Source organism: Carassius carassius, chromosome 3, assembly GCF_963082965.1.
Source record: "Carassius carassius chromosome 3, fCarCar2.1, whole genome shotgun sequence".
In the NCBI taxonomy this organism is placed as follows: domain Eukaryota; kingdom Metazoa; phylum Chordata; class Actinopteri; order Cypriniformes; family Cyprinidae; genus Carassius; species Carassius carassius.
In genome coordinates this window covers 9,589,533-9,611,184 of record NC_081757.1, presented here as the reverse complement: position 1 = coordinate 9,611,184, position 21,652 = coordinate 9,589,533, and the positions used below count along the sequence as shown (strand labels likewise).

Sequence of the window (21,652 nt, the reverse complement as noted above, 5' to 3'; positions counted from 1 at the left end):
TTGTTAAGCCCAGCGGAGGGTTGTGGTGAAATCTGTACATTGCAACAGGCCTCCGGTGTGCTCACTGCAACACCCAGCTCTTACATCGCACTCTTAGGCAAGTTTCTGAGAGTTACAAAATAAGTGAAATAGGTCAAAACAAAACTGTGCTGGGTCATTCTACTGGGCAATGGTGGTTCATTTATTGCAAAATGTGTTTTCAACAAGTCTTCAACTTTAAAGAAAGCCTTTTTAATTTTCAAAAGGAAAGATCACAAAGATCATGTAAAGTCACAATTTAGAAGAAAAAAGTCACAAATGTACAGTAAAGCCACAATTATGAGAAATAAAGTTGATATTGCAATATATAGGTGCACTTGTGGGTGTGTTTTTTTTTTCTACAGAGGTGAGAATAGGCTTCCATAATAACAGATCCATCATGCTGTCTTTTCTTTAATGATTTGAAGTTTTGTTTAGAGAGAAAAAGATAAGAGGCTCTTACAGTATTTATAAACAAACTTTACCCAAAAATGAATATTCTGTCACCCTCATGCTGTTCCGAATGAAACATTTAAAAAATATATCTTTGTTAATGATCTATGAAGAGAGTTAAGTCATATAGGTTTGTAACATGGATGAACAAATGATGACGGAACTTGCCTTTTTGGTAAATAAAAACAAAAGTTTGTGACGTTTTGAGCAAAGGAAGCACAGATGTGGTTTGTAGTGCAGGACAAAAAAGACATACATGGTACTTAATGTTTTTTCTCACACATGCACATATACAGACACACATATGTGCAGCGATGTCTTCTTTTCTTTCATCTGTTTTTTTTTGGTCTCTGTTTCTGTACTCAGGCATGCTGCTTCCTTCCCAAACCCTCAAACACACTTGATTGAGGAGGTGTGTGTGGGTGGGTGCAGAGGGTGCTTCAATGCTTTCATCTCAGGGTGACACAGAATCCCTCCCTAGTATTATATCATCTGCACCTGCACTCAGTGTGTGTTTGCCTATGTGTGTGTTTTTATGCACGCACAGGGGCAACCACACCTGCCTCCTTAATGTAAACTATATTGATGCTGACAATATCTTAAGATGGTAAAACACTAGGAACCCCCACCCCCACACCACCCCTCACCACAGAGTATGAATCAACAAAGCTTTATTGGAATGACAGTAAAGGGTAACAGTGTAGCTAAAACAACATTGTACTTCTGCATATTGTGCTTAAAACATAGTTCAAGGGATAGTTCACTCAAAAATAGAAAAGTTATGTCATCATTTATGTCATCATTTACATCATTGTTCTGTTGTTTCTAACTTGTATGACTTATTTCCTTTGTGGAACATGAAAAACAATATATTTTGAAGAATGCTGGGATACTAACAACATTGGACCCCACTGACATCCATTGCTTGGATAAATAAAATAAAATAAAATAAAATAAATAAATTACAGAATTTTCATGTTTGGGTGAAATAACCTTTTAAACCTAAAGAAGTTGAGAAAACGGACCACAAGGGCACAAAATGAAGTCTTTTTCACAATTCAGAATAAGAGTGCTTCATTTCTGATTGTCACAATGCCCCTTTCTAACCTTTTCTTCTTAAGTTTTAGGAATTTTTTATGCCAGCCCTGTTTCAATGGCTTGACGTGCTCATTCAGTCTGTACATGCTCAGAAAGTAATAAGATCCTCTTCCATTTTCTTTCTTTGTTTTTTTTTTTTTTTTAGGGACCTGGCATCTTTTCCCATAATTCCAAATAGGTTTTTCATTCCAAAATTCATTCCAAATTCCAAATAGGTTTTTCAATAATAGTCCAAAATGCAGCAGCTAGAGTCCTTACCAGGTCAAGAAAATATGATCATATTACCCCAATTTTACAGTCTCTGCACTGGCTACCTATTAAGTTCCGTATCTGTTACAAATTATCATTACTTACCTATAAGGCCCTAAATGGTTTAGCTCCTGCGTACCTAACTAGCCTTCTACCACGCTACAACCCATCACGCACCCTAAGGTCACAAAACGCTGGACTTTTGGTAGTTCCTAGGATAGCAAAGTCCACTAAAGGAGGTAGAGCTTTTTCACATTTGGCTCCCAAACTCTGGAATAGCCTTCCTGATAATGTTCGGGGTTCAGACACACTCTCTCTGTTTAAATCTAGATTAAAAACGCATCTCTTTCGCCAAGCATTCGAATAATGTATCTCTTAAATTGTGAGTGTAGTTGCATCTGCATTTTTATTCTTTAGCTTGGGTTAAACTAATTTTACTTTGTTGGATCAGCAGCTATGCTAATGATGTCTCTATTTTGTTTCTATGTTTTGCCACGGGATCTAGGATTTACACAAGCTCCAGTCTGGATCCAGAACACCTGAGAAGAGATGATGCTGACCCTCAGAGGACCCCAGATGATGCTAACCTTGAATCAACAAACAGAACTAACAATTATTGCTACATGTGTGACTGCATCCTATAATTACTATTAATTAATAATATTGATAGTTCATCATCTAGCTGACTACGTCTTGTATTATTATTATTATTTTTATTTTTTCTAAAATCCTGTCAAACGTGCACAAACTACTAGCTACTACTAAATATTGTAGAAACATAATTTTCTGTAAAGTTGCTTTGTAATGATTTGTATTGTAAAAAGCGCTATACAAATAAACTTGAATTGAATTGAATTGAATTTTCTTCCCTTCGGTGTATGACTAAATCAATGATTAATCAATGAAGCTAGTTGCAAATTCTAAGAATAGCTTTGTATCCTAATGATCATATTGTAAAAAAAAATGCTTGTGTTCATTTTATTTATTTATTTTATTTGATCTCGTAATTCTCAAAATGTCATAACTCTATCTTCTGGTGAAATTACATACAGACATCTGACATCTGTATCTGGTGATGTATAACAGACTCACATTTAGATCTGCTTCCATCCAATCAGTAACCAATGGATTGAAGTTTCTACTGTATATATATCTTTTCAACAATCTGCAATATTTTTTAAACAAAGCAGCAAAACAACAATAGCACACTGTCTTACTCTGTATGGACAAAAGCTTTTTTAGAAATATATTTCAACAAGAGAACATTTTCTGTAAAGCTGTTTTAATTATGCACTTCAAATATGCATTTGAAAAGTGCAATACAGTTAAACCTGACATAAGTTATAAATTAAAATTAAATCCAGTTAAGTACTGTATGGCGTTCCACAAGGATCTGTCCTAGGCCCTCTGCTTTTTTCAATATACATGTTGGCCCTACTTCCTCTTCAGTCAAAAGTTTTATTAGACAGCAAATTGTCTTTTGAAAATCATATTTCCAATGTTACAAAAACAGCCTCCTTCCATCTTAGAAACACTGCCAAGTTACGGAACATGCTACATGTTTCTGATGCAGAAAAGCTAGTTCATGCATTTATGACCTCTAGACTGGACTATTGTAATGCACTGCTAGGAGGTTGTCCTGCATCTTCAATAAACAAGCAACAGGTAGTCCAAAATGCAGCTGCTAGAGTCCTTTCCAGTTCACGAAAACATGATCATATTACCCCAATTTTAAATTATTTGCACTGGATACCTCAGGGCTCTAGAGTGCGACCAATTTTGTCACGCATGTGACCTATTTTCTCAATGGTGCGACAAAAAAAAAAAAAAAATCAGAGGTCAAACCGGTGCGACCAGCCGTTCAAAGGGAAAAAAGTCTACACAACTCTGAAAGTCTCCCTGTGGTTCAACAACAGACACTAGAGCCCTGCATTTCAGCCCGACCTTTTTTATGCCCCTCGAGCCGGGCTTCGGGCCAATTTTTACATCATAGTTCAGAGTTCATCTGTTTTAGACTTCTCCTTACATTTATATTTTAGACATCCATCAATTAGAGATGAAAAAAATTTCGCTACCGCGACTGTTAAAAGCGGCTCGACAGTGTTTATTGTCCCACTAGCAGCAGCGCAGCTGAACAGTTCTGCGTTCAAATACACGTAATGGGTTTAAGCTTGCCGCAAAGCACCGGCAAAAGTAATTACCATAAATGTGCCGGGGGGGGGGGGGGGAAATTAAGGAGATATTTGAATTATTTACTAATAAACATGTGTTTTCTGAGTCTGTGTAGCAAGGATGCAGTTGCCGATAGTTAAAGACGAGACAGCAGAAAGCGCATCATGTTTGTTTTCTTTATTTTATAAAAGAACAATGTTTTATTGATATTGTGAGTGCACATATATAAAAGTAGACCCTTTGGAGTTATGAATGATGCATTACTCTTGCCTTAGCAAAAATGATGGTGTATCCACTGAAAAAAATGAGGTCACCTCAATGTCCTGCAAAGCGTCTCCACACAAACTATTGTTACTTATATAGATTTGATTTTAGGCAAGTCGTGATGATTTGAGAAGGCTAAATTGGTCAAACATAGATATGTCTGCCACTGGCTGCTTGGTCGTTTTATATATATATATAAACTAAAACTTATATTTAACAAACAAAAAATGCTCCAAACGTTTTTCTAAATTAACTTGATTAAAATTAAATATAATCCCTGCTATTGCATACAAAACTGAACAATTTTAATAGCTGAAACAGTAGTATAAGCTGTTTAGAGACTGTTTAGCTGTTCAAATCAGACACTAATGCATCCCTTCATTCAGACACAGTCTAAGATGTGATAAGAATCAGTGTAGAGGGGCAAAGTCTGGAAGAATTTGCTGCTAGAGAGAGTGTGGCAAGCTGGTTTAGCCAAGGCCAAAGATCAAGAAGGCCAAACTTCAGGAGTTGGCCATCCGCGGGGCATGTGACTGCAATGGAGGATAGTCCATAAGACATTAAGCCATGAGCTGTTCAGTTTGAAGCCCTTAAAACACTTAATTTAGATTTTCTTTTTATTTAATTTATCTTGAGATATTTTAAGTTTAAATTACAGCTCAGTGAACCACTTTAAGCACCAACACTGTTTCAGTAAGTTACCTTTCTTGTAGAATTGTGCTTCAAATAAAGTCTTTATATTGACCAGATTGTTAGTTAATCATTTACAAGTCAATACTGCCTATATGGACAGCAATTAAAAAAAAAAGTTAACTTGTAAAACTGCGGTGTTAAATGCGATGCTGTCACAAATTTGGATGCACATAAATTTTGTGCTGTTGCACCTAATGAAAAAAAAAATAGGCGCACCAGTGCAACCAGTGTAAAATGTTAGTCTAGAGCCCTGTACCTATTAAGTTCTGTATCAGTTACAAAATATTATTACTTACCTACAAAGCCCTTAATGGTTTAGTTACTGCGTACCTAACTAGTCTTCTATCATGCTACAACCCATCACGCTCCCTAAGGTCACAAAGCTCTGGACTCTTGGTTGTTCCTAGGATAGCAATGTCCACTAAAGGAGGTACAGCTTCTGGGTTCAGACACACTCTCTCCGTTTAAATCTAGATTAAAGACACATCTCTTTAGCCAAGCATTCACATAATGTATCTCATAACCTTGTACTTCAGTTACATCTGATCAAATGCACATTTTCACTCATTTTCTGCTTGGGTTGAACACATAATTTTTTGCTTAGTTGGAACAGCAGCTATGCTAATTTCTCTCTATTACCTTCTCTGTTTCTGCCACAGCTTCAGTCTGGATCCAGTCCTTACAAAGACCTGAGATGACCGAACACCTGAGAAGAGATGATGCCAACCCCCAGAAGACCTCAGATGATGCAAACCCTCAGACAACATACAAAACTACAAAATTTTGCTATTAGTTTGATCGCAACACATAGTTGCTGTTAATAGTGTTTTCCGTCTTTCTAATTACATGACATTAACTAACTGCTTGATTTTTGCCATTTGGACATCAACTAGAGATATTCACCACTGATAAGCTACTACTAAATATAAAGTAGAAACTTAAATTTTCTGTAAGGCTGCGTTGCAACAATTTGCATCGTTAAAGGCACTGCACAAATGAACGTGAATTGAAATGAATTAGTTAAATGTGTTGAAATGTGAAATACTTGAATGCGTATATTATGCTCTCTTCTCTAGAGCTGTAACTGCAAATCTGAGTTTATACATTTTCAAGAGGACTTTGACAATTAAACACTAGAGAAATGAAGAGTGTTCAGGTCCTGCCACAGATTTTGAATAGAATAATTAGTTTTCAGATCGGGGTGTAACTTAAGCACCAAGGTTTGATTTAGTCCTGACTCTTCTGAGCTGCATGTTATAGTGTGTCGAGTAACTGATACATGCTGCTCAAGTGTTCACAGACAGGATGTGCTCTAACCTTAAGTACAGACCTCAGAGCTGCAGGCTTTTTTCAGAATAACTACACATTCACACATGCACAACCATAAGCGTTTAGCCTTAAACCTTGATAGCCCAACCCTAACCGTAACCCTGTGTTTTCTTTCTCTCTGAGAGTTTCTTTCTACCTTTCTCATTCTCTCTGCTGCTCTTCTTTTTTGTTTCGGTTACCTGAAACCACTTTTTCCTCAATCCTTCCTTCTCAACTCTAAAAAGGCCTTGTTAATTCACCATACAACATTATACCCAAGCAAACACATTGAAGGCCAAAGCTCTACTATTTTTGCAAATTTTCGCAAACATTATTAGGCAATGATCTCTTCATAGCAGTATGTGCATAAGAGAGAGAGAGAGAGAGAGAGAGAAAGAGAACATTCAACCTTTAAGACACTTTTGTCCAGTCTATGTAGGTGTTTGCTGTGTGGGTGCGTGGGTGTGTATGTATATGAGAAATATAGAAACTGAAAAAGCTCTCCTTCCTGCAGCTATAATCATAACAGCACTGAACAAAATGCTTTTTTCACTGTATTTATACAGCACAGTTCTGAATAAAACTCAATCTAACCAATACCTAAACTCATTCCTGTTTTAAACAACACAGTGTGCACATGTGTTGTGCACACACCCTGAGAACAGAAAGCAACACCGTCCTACTTTGTTCGGCTTCAGTTTAGCCCTCTAAACAATGAGAGACATTTCTCCAATCACACCGAAGAAACCTCAAGGAACTGATCGCTACAGACCATCTATAGTTACAGACATGAAACACAGCCTGAAGAGAGTGAAATATGGATGAGAGACACTTTCTCAAGTGCTACGTGTGGAAAAACGTGAAACAAACAGGATTGAGGAACTTGTAGAAAACGGCTCTGTGATTAAAAGTGAAATATGAGACATCATTTTAGACTCCACCTCACTGGCATCAGACCTGACAGCAGGTTCCACAAAGGGAGAGAGTGAGTATGTGTATCCTGTTCTAATAAGATTAGACGTTGAGATGGGATTAGTTTCATCCTGGCGACATTCCCATTCCAGGCTGCCCTAAAGACAAGAGCATCAACTTAGCTGCACTGTCAACATCTAAACTAATGATCACAAACAGAGCTTAACCTCACAGATGGCGCTTCATAAGTGTGTGACAGAAAAACAGAAAATATCCTTTAATAATCCAAATAATGTGTTTCCTCCTGTTAAAAGATAATACAGATTTGAATTCTTCTGGGAAAAAGTGGTCCTGACACACTGAGAAGTGATGCTAATGCAGATGATACAGATTTGAGCCTGGCCTGCAACATCTCTCCCTTGCAGGAAATTTATGATATTTTATTCTGGCTTGGCACTGATAAAGTTGTAAAGACGCTAAAAAATTAATCAATAGATGATTAAAAATAGAGATGCATCGATCCGATACTCAGGATTGGTATCAGCTCCGATACTGGCATTTTCTGCGTATTGGGTATCAGTCATACGAGACTGATCCAAATCCAATATTGTGCATATACTATTATGTGTTATTGCTGAGCCCCACGAAAAGCACAAAAACATTATAAAGCACCAAATAATTTTTGGGCACTATCGTTTAGAAAATGCCTATTTGGAGTGAAAGCAGAAACACGCTGTTTTCGTGCATGTCTCTTTAAAAGCAAATGAGCTGCTGCACCCGCCCCCTTTTACAGAAAAGGGCTGTGCCTTTACAGCTCCTACATCAGATGCTCTGCTACAAAAATATCTGTTTGGTTTTTATTATAATGTCTGTCACTTTGAAATCATGCATTATAAACCATATTATTTTAAACTTTTAATAGAGGTTTTCTGAACACACACATTCAAAGTAGAAACGTTCCAATTCAGGGGTGGTAAAATTATAATATGAACCCCTTTCTACAGTACGTCACAGTAGAAGGGAATTCTGAGCGGCTCATTTTTTTTTAACAAGCTTAAGGCTTACCAAAAAATTAAAATAAATTACTGGGTTGTTCATTTTCATATTTCCTGGGCTGGTAGATAAACCCAATTATAGCTCTTAAACACGGAGTAGTAACTATGCAGTAACTATGACCTGGAAGAGAGCGTCAGTTTCACCTTCAAGGTGAATACAGGTAAAGTAGGACACTTGAACTTAATGTGTACATATTACTAAACATCTGCATTGAGTTTTAAGCATGTCATATAATTGCATTCACCCTATCTATTAGACATGATGAGCAAACCTTCTGTTACTTCACACCTCCTGTCAACTGTAGCATTCTGGGAAATCTGACCACAATGTCATGGCACCCCGCTTGCTTTCAGTCTGTTTCCCTCATCTAGCCAAATCTTTCTCTCTATCTTTCTGTGCATCTCTCAGTATGATCACTTTTGGACTTGATTCTGTTGGAACGTCACAGGATATAACAAGCACACTAAAACCACAGCCACAAATAGACCTGCACCAGCGTAAAAATGACTGACCTGCTAGCAATGCTTAATGGAGGAGAGAGAAAACAAGAGAAAGAGAGAAAGAAGAACAGTATGAAACTTCTTTGCAAATGAAACCAAAAACCACTTCCTGGATGTACTGATGACAATGGCCCACATATAGACAGTGTTGGTGTAGTTACTCAAAGAATGTAATATATTACTCATTACTAGTTACTCCTTTCAAAAGTAATATTGTTACTTTACTTTACTTTATCAAATCACATAAGTTTTTACATACAGTAATATAATATACCACATGCTGATCAGAGGGGTGTGGGAGGGATGTAAACACAACAGTGTACAGATCATCTTTTTCCCTAACAAAATCAATATAATGCAATATTTCTATCTGCTGAATGTAAGCTTTTCCATATTCCAAGCTTGCCTGCTGCACTGGGGACATCATATACATGTGTGAGTCGTGAAAATTATGACAATAAATCTAGGAACTATTTTATTGTTGGATTTTAAATCAAGGTTGAGGCATCAAAAGTAACTAAGCTGTTTTATGGATGGTAACTGTAATATTACTAATTGGTTACACTACTAGTTACTGCAAGTAATATTATGAAAGTAACTAAATTTCTAGTAATTAAATGCTGCCCAACACTGGATCTAGAAGTGCTGATCGTAGATGATCCGTGATCCGTACGGACCAGACCCCACGGTTTGGCACGCATGCGATTCACGGATTAACTGTTAAATTAAACCATCATAGAGTTAAAGTTTATAGTTTGCATGTGTTTTGTCTTGCAAATTTACCAATTCAAAAATGTTAAACCATTCAAGCAAAAGAGAACATGCACACTGTTTTCTACTGCTACCACTCACATCCAAAGCAGGCACACAGAGAAAGAGAAAGAGAGAGAGAGAGAGAGAGAGAGAAAGAAAGAGAGAGAGAGAGAGAGAGAGAGAGAGAGAGAGAAAGAAAGAGAGAGACTGATTCACACAGATTGATTCCTCTTCCACTCTATTTGAACAGAAACATACACACAAAGTTATGTTAAAATACCCATTTGGGCAAGTATTCTGGTAAACACAGTCACTTATGTCTTAAGTGAACCAAAACAGCTGAGAAAGAAAGCGGATGTGTCAGTATATTAGGTACATGCATTTGGTCTTAAAGAGACAGCAGCCTATAAATACTGTACCTGCTTCTGTCTGCTAAACTTAACTTATGCAGTGAAGAGCACTATTGGGGTATTTTACAATTATTGCATTTCTGCACCTGAATACTAGTGTTACTGACTTTATTAGTAACTTTATGTTATATTCATCCATGCATGTAATTTTTGTAATTTGCTGATCCAAAACATTCCAAGATCCGTGACTCAAAATCCGTAATATGGTCTGAACCATGACTTTTATGATGCGTTGAACTACTACTGATCTCCACCTTACAACCCAAAGAGCTCTATTTTGACAACATGTTACTGCTGTAGTAATGGGTGACCTAACATTGCTAAACTAGTTGGCATTGTTACATGTGTTCAAACCAGACTACTCTTAACATCAATCAAGATATTGATGTGCTTCTTTCTGAATCCAGATCGTCAGGGCACACATCTAGCTTGCATGCATCTGTGCTCAAATGTGTGCGTTCAGTGTGAATTTAGGTTTTCACACAGGTATATATGTGTGTGCGCAAGGCTTGCGTGTGTCCTCTGTTTACACTGCAGTGTTGTTTGGTGCAGTGCTGATGCATGTGGCCACCGCTGAAAGCTTTTATACTGGACCGCTCCAGATTTGACAAGAATTGGGCACATAACAATGGCCTTTGATTAGAGAAGAGGTCTGTGTCTCTCTCTTCTAAAACTCCTCAAGTGGACCAGAGTGATGGTGTAAAAAAAGGATAACTCATTCTTCCGTTCCCCCCCCCCCCCCCCCCCAGCTTTTTGCCTGCATGAATGTGTAGACTGTCACCATCAGATGCATATTACTCTGTCACTGGCCATGCCCACAAAACCAACAGTTCTGACATCTAGATTAAGGTCATTCATCCCCGCTTCAGACCCTCTGTGCCTATTTTTCAAAGCAACAGTGCAGATCTTTGATCTCAGATGTCTTTTTTCATAACCGGATGTTTACAAGAAAAGGACAATCTGAAACTGTTTATCTATAGTCGTGTTACTATATTAGCAAAAGTATCATGATATCAAGTAGCATTACGATCAGAAAAAAAGAAACAAAGATGTCGCTGGAGCAGTACCCTTTCAAAAGGTACTAATCTGTACACTTTAGGGACTAATACTGTATGTTTCACTTAGAGGTAAATAACATACAAAGATACAGCTTCTAGTTTTTCCTGCCCCAGTGACAGCTTTATTCCTTTTTTTTATGAGAGTGAACCTCTATAATTGTGTTGATCAACTTTTTAATGTACAGTTGTTATAAAAAAATAAAAATAATATATATATTTATTAAATATATATATATTTAATTATATATATATATATATTTCTGAATGTATCTTTTAATTTCTTTATTTTCACACATTATTGCAATTCAGTTTTCACAGAAAAATTAAGGGTAGACTTTGTTTACAGTAAACAGGGTTCCCACACCTTGATTAACTTCATATTCAAGGACCTTTCAAGGACTTTCCAGGTCCAATACTCTCAAATTCAAGGACTTAATTTAGGGACACGTTTGAAGTAAGAGAGAGGTTACATCGTGTTATCTTGTAAGGAACATTGTTACAGTTTTCTTGTGTCAAACACAGCTATGCAGGAAAATAAATAAATAAATTTGGCCATATGACAGAGAACTGATATTCTATTTGTTGTATTTCTGTTTTGCATAAAACTGAAGAATATTCGGTACATGCTAAACTGTATTTTAAAATGATCTGATATTAACTTTTGCATGGATTTTATTGAAAAGAGCTTAGGCTCATGTAACCAGAAGTTTTAAGATATATGAATATGCTTTTAAGTTTTTCTTGCCTCATGGGTTTACATTATATTAACAAGCAAAGCAATGCAACATTAATTTCCGGGTGTGTCTGTGAAACATAAAGGTACCATCCTAGTAGTTTTGTGCGCGCAAGAACCATATTGACCATATTTTAGTTTTCCAAAAAGAGGACAGTGGGTGTGAGCGGGGCGGGGGCCTGGGGTGTGGTTGGTGGTTAAAGTAGTGCCCACAGTAGTACGACCATATCCCAAATATATAAACTGAAAATATGTTATTTCCATACCTAAAATACATATTTTACAGTCACTGTTATGCATATTGATCATAAACACAGCTAAAGGCTGATTTATACTTCTGCGTCATACCTACACCATAGCCTTTACGCCATATTTCATTTATACTTCTGCGTTGTTGTCCTAGTCTGCTGTGTCCACGACGTGCATGTTGCTTTTGTGACCAGCAGTACCACGACAAAAGCCGAAGAAGAAGCGGCTCGTCGGAAAAGCATTATAGCCATGATGGCGGGCAAATAAATATCAAATCATTATTTAAAACTACAAAAGGAGACAACAACGGAACAAGAGAAGATGGCATTCTTTCAGTCTGCACAAGGACTTGTACCACGTTAGATCAACATTGTTGGACGATGTATAATGCTATGTATGCATGAGGTGCACATCAGGCTACGGTGTAGCTACAGAGACACTGAAATACTGCTGTAACATACAGTAAGTAAACTGTGCAGCCCTAATGCATACACTAGTATGGAACCAGTGCTGTAAACATATTAATAACATTTGACAATAATGATTGAGCTAAAGTCATATCTGACCTAGAATCAGTCTCCCTGCAAGAGCATTACTCATACTGGGAAAACCATCTGTGATCATCAATAGATCTGAGGGAAGAAAGACAGAGGGATATTAAAGTAAAAAGGCATTCAATGTTGCTAAAAAGGTGACTGATCAAAAAAAAAAAAAAAAAACCTGACTAAACTCTGTCTACACTAAGTTGAGCTTCACTGTTCTGACTGAAGTATAAACCCTTGGACGCTTCCTGTTTTGTGGAGTGTGTAGCGTGAATCAAAACCCTCCGCAGCTATTTTTAGCAGCAAAAACATGCTCTGAAATGCAGAGAGTGTCAAAAAAGGAAACACAGAAGTAGACTTCCTTCCTGCTTCCGTTTTCTTCATTGAAATTATGAAAAGAATAGATGAGAGAATGTGAGTGGGCGTCAACATGGCCTGATGGCTTCCATTTTGTCCTGACTGGAGATGCTATTGCTGCTACGCGTGTGTCTGTGTGCTCATCATGACTGATGCTGTGTTATGACATGTGCTATCTGTCTTCATTAGCAAAGAAGAGAGATGGAAACTGACATGCACACTCTAATATCAATCAAACTAACAACCCAGTAGCTAATTCTTCCTCTTTTTCACGGACACACATTCAACTTTTTGACTGGGCTCATTCATTTCACTTGTGTCCAGTGAAGTTTCCAGCATTTCATTTTTTGAAAGCAAAAAATAAAGGCTGCATAAAGTGACAAACTGACAGTCAGTCAAAACACAATTCACATTTAACATACAGTTACATGTTAGAACCAATGACAATTTCAAAATAGAAACCAAACAACTCACAAAGAGGTAGATTGGAGATTTGATTTATCACTTGTCAGTTTATCGCACCTGGATTGTGTGTAACATAGAAGCTCAGTAGACAGCATGTGCTGGGTTCCCCTGGGCAGCTGTGATGATTAGAAAAGAGCTAAAAGCTACCTGCTGCATCTGTGCCTCTCGTTCACTCGTCCTCTGCTCTCTCTGCCACCTGTCTCTCTCAAACATGTGCCCTCACAATGTGAGTAAGACAGTGCTCATGACGGTGGACTCTTTCTCCAGAGGATGAAGGACTGCTAGTGTGTGCGTGTGTATCAAGATGAGAAAAAAAATGAATACACATGTGTGTCTTAACCAATGTTACATCGCTTAGTGCTAACTACTGTACAAGAGAATGCTGGCAAGAAGAAAGACAGAAAGAAAGAAAGAAAGAAAAAGAAAGAAGACTGCAATTATGCTTTGAAAAAATAAATGTTAGACATGAAAAGCAATAAAAAGTCTAGCCTGTGTAAACATTCTGCTATAATTATGTAGTCTTTTGGCAATGCAGATGCATTTTTTCATCATTTTGTTTTGCTCTAAAAAGTACTAAAAGAATCTTTAATCAGTTAATGCCAATCTTTAATGGATCGAAATCAGACTGCAATCATTAAATTCCTTACGATTTTCATCTCTTATTCCTGGTGCTCTTCATTTTTTTGTTAAAAACCTTTACATTAGTAAACACACATATCTCGCCCTCGCTCTCACACACAGACACGTTCGTCAGCTAGTCCTGTTATTTAAATGCTCTGCAGTCTTTCTGTCCCCTTTGAACCTTCTGGACAAACCAGAGATCCTTCAGGCCTCTGTCAGCCTCTCTTTCTCTTTCTCTCACACTGTCTCACTATCTCTCTCCTTTCTCTTCTCCCTCTCTCCGCTCCATTGCCTTAATGGACTGTCAAGGCAATGATGGACGATGCTTTTCTAATTAGGTTTTCAAGTTTAACCTAGAAAGAGAGAGAAGGAGAGAAAAAGAAAGGGATAAGAAGAGAGAGAAAGTCAAGCAAGAATAAGAAAGAGATAAGTCAGGTACTGCAAGGTGAACGCAAAAAGTAAAACAAGTGTTAAATGATCAGAAGCTGAAGAAGGGCTTTGAAATTAGGATTCAGTTCATTTAAAAATAAAAATCTGTTCACTCAATTAATTTATACTCATTGTTATTCCATATGCTTGTTACACAAGTTCATAGTGGCTGGGAAAACAGCACAGTCCATATGATTTAATCTAAGCATTCTGAAGCTTCTGATAGGAATAAGTCAAAAAATAGCATAGATTTCAAAAACATGAGCGTGAGTAAATAACTGACGGATTTTTGGGGGAGATATAAGGAGAATGAGTTCATGAAAAATATTTATATGCATTAAAGTCTCCCATCTGTGACTTCTAGTTCCCTCTGTCTGTCCGCATCTTGCTCTCTCTCTCTTTCTCTCTCTTTGTCCTTTACTATAACGTATTTGAGTATTAGAGTCTTTCTCTATAGAGACCCACAGAATCCACTGTGACAGAACATCAATACAAAAGGGGTTAAAAGCTTTTAGAGAACGAGATGAGAGACAGAGATACATACATACAGCCTGTCTTTCCTTCTAATTACTTTTAACTTATTAAAGACAATCAACTTATCAGACAGCCCATAAAACATAATTCGATGTTAATTAGAAAACAAGGTTCTGTAATTGTTCTAATTTGATTATGACATCCTGTCTATATACAGTATCCTAAAGCTAAAAAGCCAGTTTAGACAAAATAAGTGGAGCAAAGATGATGGTTAGAAAGTTTCTTGAAAGTTCAGCTGTCACAGCTGTTTTCTTTCTGTCTCAGAAATATCTGACATAGTTTAGCAGGTGATACCAGAAAACAGGCAACCTTGGCCATCCAAAATTAACTATGAAATCTCATGTTACCCAAACCATTAAACAGCCATTAGTGCGAGACTAAACTCACTCTGGGTTACTCTCAGTCACCACATAAGGTCACATTCTGGGTTTTACACACACACACACACACACACACACACACACACACACACACACACACACACACACACACACACACATACACACACACACACACACACACACACACACACACACACCATAACCCTTGACCTTTTCCTCCCAATGAATACAGTTGGTCTTCAGTGTCATCCACATGAATGTTCAAACAGAAACACCCAGGAGTCCAAGAAACATTCACAGTGCCCTTCAACATCAACATCAACATTGTCTGCATTTTTTAGTCTTCTTGCTACAGTGTTTTTGGACAAAGTTTTCTAATGCAGAATCACTAAATCCAGTAAAAACATACTGATGTGGCTCGGGATGCACTATTAAAACACACACCACACTATTTTTTCTATAAATTAGAATTGAATTACTTAACATAAAAATCAGTAGTGAAAAAAATCATCAAAACATTATAGTGTACAGCATGAAAAAATAACATTTTGAGATGTTGAGGATTACAATTACCAGTGTTAATTACAAGTGTTTTTAACTTAAGTGTTAGACACTGCCAAATGTAAATCTAATCTAAATGTAAAAATAGAGGAAATGAGGATGCACAATTAAAAATACAACATACTGTATACAATTATACTGTAAATTTATAAATTTGCCAAAAAAGACAGACGTTTTTGACATCACCATAAACAACATTTAACTAAGAAATAAAATAAAAATTATATATATATATATATATATATATATATATATATATATATATATATATATATATATATATATATATATATACATTACAGACCAAAAGTTTGGACACACCCTCTCATTCAAAGAGTTTTCTTTATTTTCATGACTATGAAAATTGTAGAGTCACACTGAAGGCATCAAGGGCTATTTGACCAAGAAGGAGAGTGATGGGGTGCTGCGCCAGATGACCTGGCCTCCACAGTCACCGGAGCTGAACCCAATCGAGATGGTTTGGGGTGAGCTCGACCACAGACGGAAGGCAAAAGGGCCAACAAGTGCTAAGCATCTCTCGGGGAACTCCTTCAAGACTGTTAGAAGACCATTTCAGGTGACTACCTCTTGAAGCTCATCAAGAGAATGCCAAGAGTGTGCAAAGCAGTAATCAAAGCACAAGGTGGCTTTTTTGAAGAACCTAGAATATGAGATATTTTCAGTTGTTTCACACTTTTTTGTTATGTACATAATTCCATATATAATTCCACATGTGTTAATTTATAGTTTTGATGCCTTCAGTGTGAATCTACAATTTTCATAGTCATGAAAATAAGGAAAACTCTTTGAATGAGAAGGTCTGTCCAAACTTTTGGTCTGTACTGTATATATATATATATATATATATATATATATATATATATATATATATATATATATACAGTACAGTATATATTTACAATGTTATATTTATACATTTCCTCAGTGTCACACCCTCCTCTCCAGTGATTGTACAGTTTACTTCTCTTTTTGTAAACTCTTAACTACAGTGTGCTGTAAATTCTGCCCCAATTCTCATCTTAAACTTTGGCTGAATTTGTCTTGTGTCATTCTGCCTCACAGCAAATGGACTGAATGGACACACTCTGTCTCTCATCTAACAAACACAAAACTCAACAACACACATACTTTCTCTTCTTGCCTGCCTCCAGTTTCAGCACACAAAATTAATGATAGCACTAACAAAAAGGTCAGCGAGAGAGATAGAGTCTTATGTAATTCTTAAACCCTTGGAGAGGAAGGAGGAGAACAGGGCCATCTAACACATGGAGAGTATTGACAGTGTGCACTGATAAACGAGACCCTCAGAGGAAACCTGTTACAGGATATATGTAGACACATCACTGTTACTCTCTTCTTTTTCCTAATTCACAAACACATACAGTATATAAGACCCCTGCATATTTCCTCCTCTGTTTATTGTATCTCATTCAGTCTCATTTTTCTCTCTACACAAATTCAGCAAGAAGAATAAATTTATTTTAGCCCTTTACAAATTATCATCAGTGTTACTCAGGCTAGGTAATATAACCTGGTGAAAAACTTACATCAGCACAATCGAGCAGAATTCACAAAATGTTGCCCTGCACACTTATTTCTCAGGTCTCCTCCTACAAATTAATCATGTCATCATCAATGTAATCATAGACAGAAACACACAGGGCATGTTTGGAATGGCATATTAACTACTAATTTGTAACGTAGCATGCACTATATATACTGTACATATGGGGTTTACATACATACACTTCAATTCAAAAGTTTGGGGTCAGTAGATTTTTTTTATGTTTTTTTAAGAAATCACCAATGCTGTGTTTATTATAGTAAAAACAGTTATATTGTCAAATGTAATAAAAAAAAAATAATTTTAAAGATGGCAAAACTGAATTTTCAGTCGAATAATCCTTCAGGAATTATTATAATATGTTGATTTGGAACTCAATAAACATTTCTTATGGTTATCAGTGTTGAAAACAGGTGTTTCTTCATATTTTCTGGCTTCTTCGATGAACAGAAATTTTTAAAGAAAGAGATTACTTGTGAGTACAAAGATTATTTAAAATAGTAAATGTGTTTATTAGATTTTGATTAATTTAATGTGCCCTTGTTAAATAAAAAAATACTGATTTCAACCTAAACATCATCTTATCTGTTTTTAACATCCAGCATGTCAAACATACTGTAGTATATTAAAATACATGTTTAAGTTAATAAAATAAATGTACTTTTCTATTTAAAGGTGATCATCAAAACACTCATATGGGGTAACTGTCTAAGACATTTACAAACTCACAATACGTTAACTGTGATTTTACACATTTAAATGTCAGTGTGTGCACAGCAACAACAGGTAACAAATGAACTCAGTCTGGCTGAAAAGACATGTCACACTTCATAATGCTTAGCAGGGTTTAACAAGTATGCTAATGAAGGGGAAATCACTAATGAGCCAGAGGAAGAAGCATGCAGTGTTTGCTGACATCAATCTAAGCACACACACAAACACACAATTAATTTTCATCAGGCACATAATGTACTGAAAGTCAAATTCTGCTAAGCAGCATTAGCCTGTCATTAGCCACGCTCGACATCTGATGACCCTCCAATAGACCGCCGATGACCATTTATTTACTGTCTGATGCTGCAGATAAAAATAGTAAGTGCTGACTAAAATCACCATTTCCTGTCTGACTTACTGGCTTTAGATAACCTCAGGATACAAGTACACACAGATTTTTTGAGTAGTGTCGTTACAACACATGCTTCACAGAGAATAATTCATTAATTCATTCAGTATAATCTACTGCGTGTAACTTTACTCCTTAATGGTACATAAATCAAAAACCAACTGTGGTTGATCAGACAGTCTCTTTCTGTTGTTTTGGTCAGATAAAGCTGCGTTGTGGATCATAGTTCGTGCCGCAAATCAGAAGTCTGGTTACACAGGGCTAGCTCGTGAAGCAGTATACAATGATTCAGATCATTACATGCTGTGTACAAAATAAATCCTTAGGTCCGATAATGTAAAATATAGAGTGAAAGGGCATCTGCAAAATTTACCTAAAGTTCTATGCCTCTATCAAGTAATATGGTAAGTGCTTGTAAAAATACCCTTATTTTCTGTTAAGGTTTATGTGTATGCAGAAATTGTTAAAATTAAAGATAAAATTTGCAATTGATTTCTATGAAGTTCTATTTGTCATATTACTTTTAAGTCTGAAAATTTCACAAACAATTAAAAAGCAGGCCATCAGTAAGGTTTTCTTGTTGTTGTTGTTGTTGTTGTTGTTTGTTTTTAAAGAACCCTGAAAAAGAATCAAGGTTTCCAAAAAAATATTAATCAGCACAACTGGTTACATTATGGATCCCAAACAATTTCAAATGTTCCAGGTTGTAAAAAAAATTTAAATATCAAAGAACGTTCACATCAAGTATTAGCAAAGTATTAGACACAATTTGACTCAATGAAAATGTTAACTTAATTGGCATCTGTGTAATTGCCAGATTCGATTAGTTCAGCTTCACTGACTTGCTGATACTGACTAATATTCGGCTAATTTCATCAACCGCACTGTCAAGATAAATATGACTGACATTTGCTGATCTGGGATCAGGTTCATCTTATTATAACTATGATCTAAATGTTCATGTACACAAAGCTATTGCTTATTTGAGATCAGCTTACACTAAGCAGATCAGATGATTTAACTGATCTGAGGTCAGTTTTCAGCTGTTTAACAGAGAGCAGGCAAAGATGAAACACTCAAGCATGGCGTTCAAGGCCTGATCTGAGATCTGTTTTCAAGGAATCTTCTAGAAATGATCCAACAAAGCTTTATATGATTTATTATGGTGGCAGTGCAATAAACCTTTGCACTCTGTGAGTAGCATTACAGAGTGTTAAATGTAAAAAAGTTGTTCAATGGGCCAAGGCCAAACAGTGTCACAGAAATAAATAGCTAGTTACTAAGTGACTGCTGAGCCTAACTGTAGAAGATAGAGACATCTATAACCTCACATTGTTCTGTTATAATGACACCCAACTCTCAGGCTATAAAACAGGTGGCCTCACTGTGCCAGTCACTTTTAACACTTAGGATCTCACATGGGTCAAAGGAGAAAGCTCACCTGATACATGAATACTGAATGGTGGGGGGTGGGAACACAGGTGAGGTACTAAATTCTGCTACACTTTTTGCCTGCAGGGTCTGTATTCAAGTCTTATTCTTTTGTGGAAGCTTTCTACCACAGGATAAAAAATACAAAAAGTTAATTGCAACTTTTTATATCACAATTTAGACTTTTTTTTCCTCAGAATTGCAAGATATAAAAGTCACAATTGCACGTTAACCTCTGATCTTTACATCTCATTCATGTAAAAAGATATAAATGTGCATTTCTTATAACCGTGAGATGTAAATTAAGAAGAACTTAGAACCGTGAGATGTAAATTCACAACTGCAAGAAAAAAGGAACTGTGGTTTAATAATTACCCTTTTTTATTTGTATTTTTGGTGGAAGCAAAAAAAAAAGTAGAATTGTGAGATATTGTTAAATGTAAACTCAAAATTGTGAGAAAAGAAGTCAGAATTCTGAGTTTATATCTCTCAATTCTACATTGTGGGAAAGAAAGTCTGAAATTTGAGAAATAAAAAAAGTCTATAGAATGAATTGTGGGATAAAAAGTCACAATAACCTTCTTTATCCTATGGTGGAAACAGCCTTCCATATTCTTCCGACATGGATAGCTATAAATAACATTTATATAGGGAATTTTTCACTCTGTCTGCTTAACAATTCTAACAATTCTGCTGTTCTCATCTAATCAAAATACAACACAAAGCTGACACAATAAACAGGGACGTGTGATGGGTCAAGGGTCAGCGTAGCCCTCAGTATGTTCATGAACAGACTGACCTCTACACCAAATTCCCCTCTTTGTCAGGACATACAATCATTCAGCTTCAAACTAATTGTAAAATGAGCTCAATTAATCAATAGCACTTGGGCTTTTGATGAACAAAAATACATGTGCATCCACTCTGAAGACTAGATGCTGTCTTGTGTAGCATAATAAGATTGCTAATGACTGTCTCATATCCTTTTGTCCTTTCAGCAATAAACATTAGTACAAACTGTCAGTAATATTGTACATACACTGTACTAGTCATAGCATGCCAAGTATTGACTGATTCTGAGCCATCAGTGACTGTCCCCTGGATCAATATGTACTGCAGCTTCGACTATACAATGTCTCTGTGTGTGTGTTTGTGCACACTTGTTATTGCGTACTTCATCTTTTGGGGTATCAAAGTGTGACTCCAGCCACTTTTCTCACAGAAAATAAATAAATAAATATGTACTAAGCATGATTGTAGTAGTAAAAAAAGTGAACAACCTTGGCTCGAATCTGACCAGAAGTGGACACTTTTCGGATGAGTTTGTGCGAGGTCTCCTCAGGCTCCCCGTCACTGTCCGATGATTCGTCACCCGCCTCGGCTTGAAGGTCCGGAGAGGTCAGGGACTCCCGGGGCTCCCGTACGTAAAGGACATTTGGATTGAGCTTCGAGGCCATGGCTGTGCAGGGGACACGGTTTTCACAGCACTCGTCTCCTCCTTTGTGCCAAGTCAGCTCTGAAACAGAGAAAGCATTGCTCAATGGCAGTCAACGGTATTGATTCCCAAAGAGACGACTTCTGCTTTCATTTTAAAGCTCTATAAACTATAGCGTTCATAGCAAATTCACTTCCTCTGTTTTGATTGTGCTGAGCATTGAGGCCAACAAAAGAAACCACAGCACAAACCAAAAGACGGTTAACAACAACAGGGGATTATTTAGTCTATTGCATAACAGC

General features: G+C 36.7%; 1 protein-coding gene across 1 annotated transcript in view; it reads right to left on the bottom strand.

Moving 5' to 3' along the window:
* The window catches only part of si:dkey-172j4.3 (diacylglycerol kinase delta), a 62,080-nt gene that overhangs the window by 38,772 nt on the left and 1,656 nt on the right, over positions 1-21,652 (bottom strand). The window contains exon 2 of the mRNA XM_059527854.1: positions 21,196-21,431. Coding sequence (XP_059383837.1) covers positions 21,196-21,372 — 177 coding nt within the window. The 5' untranslated portion in view covers positions 21,373-21,431. The remainder of the gene's footprint in view (positions 1-21,195; positions 21,432-21,652) is intronic.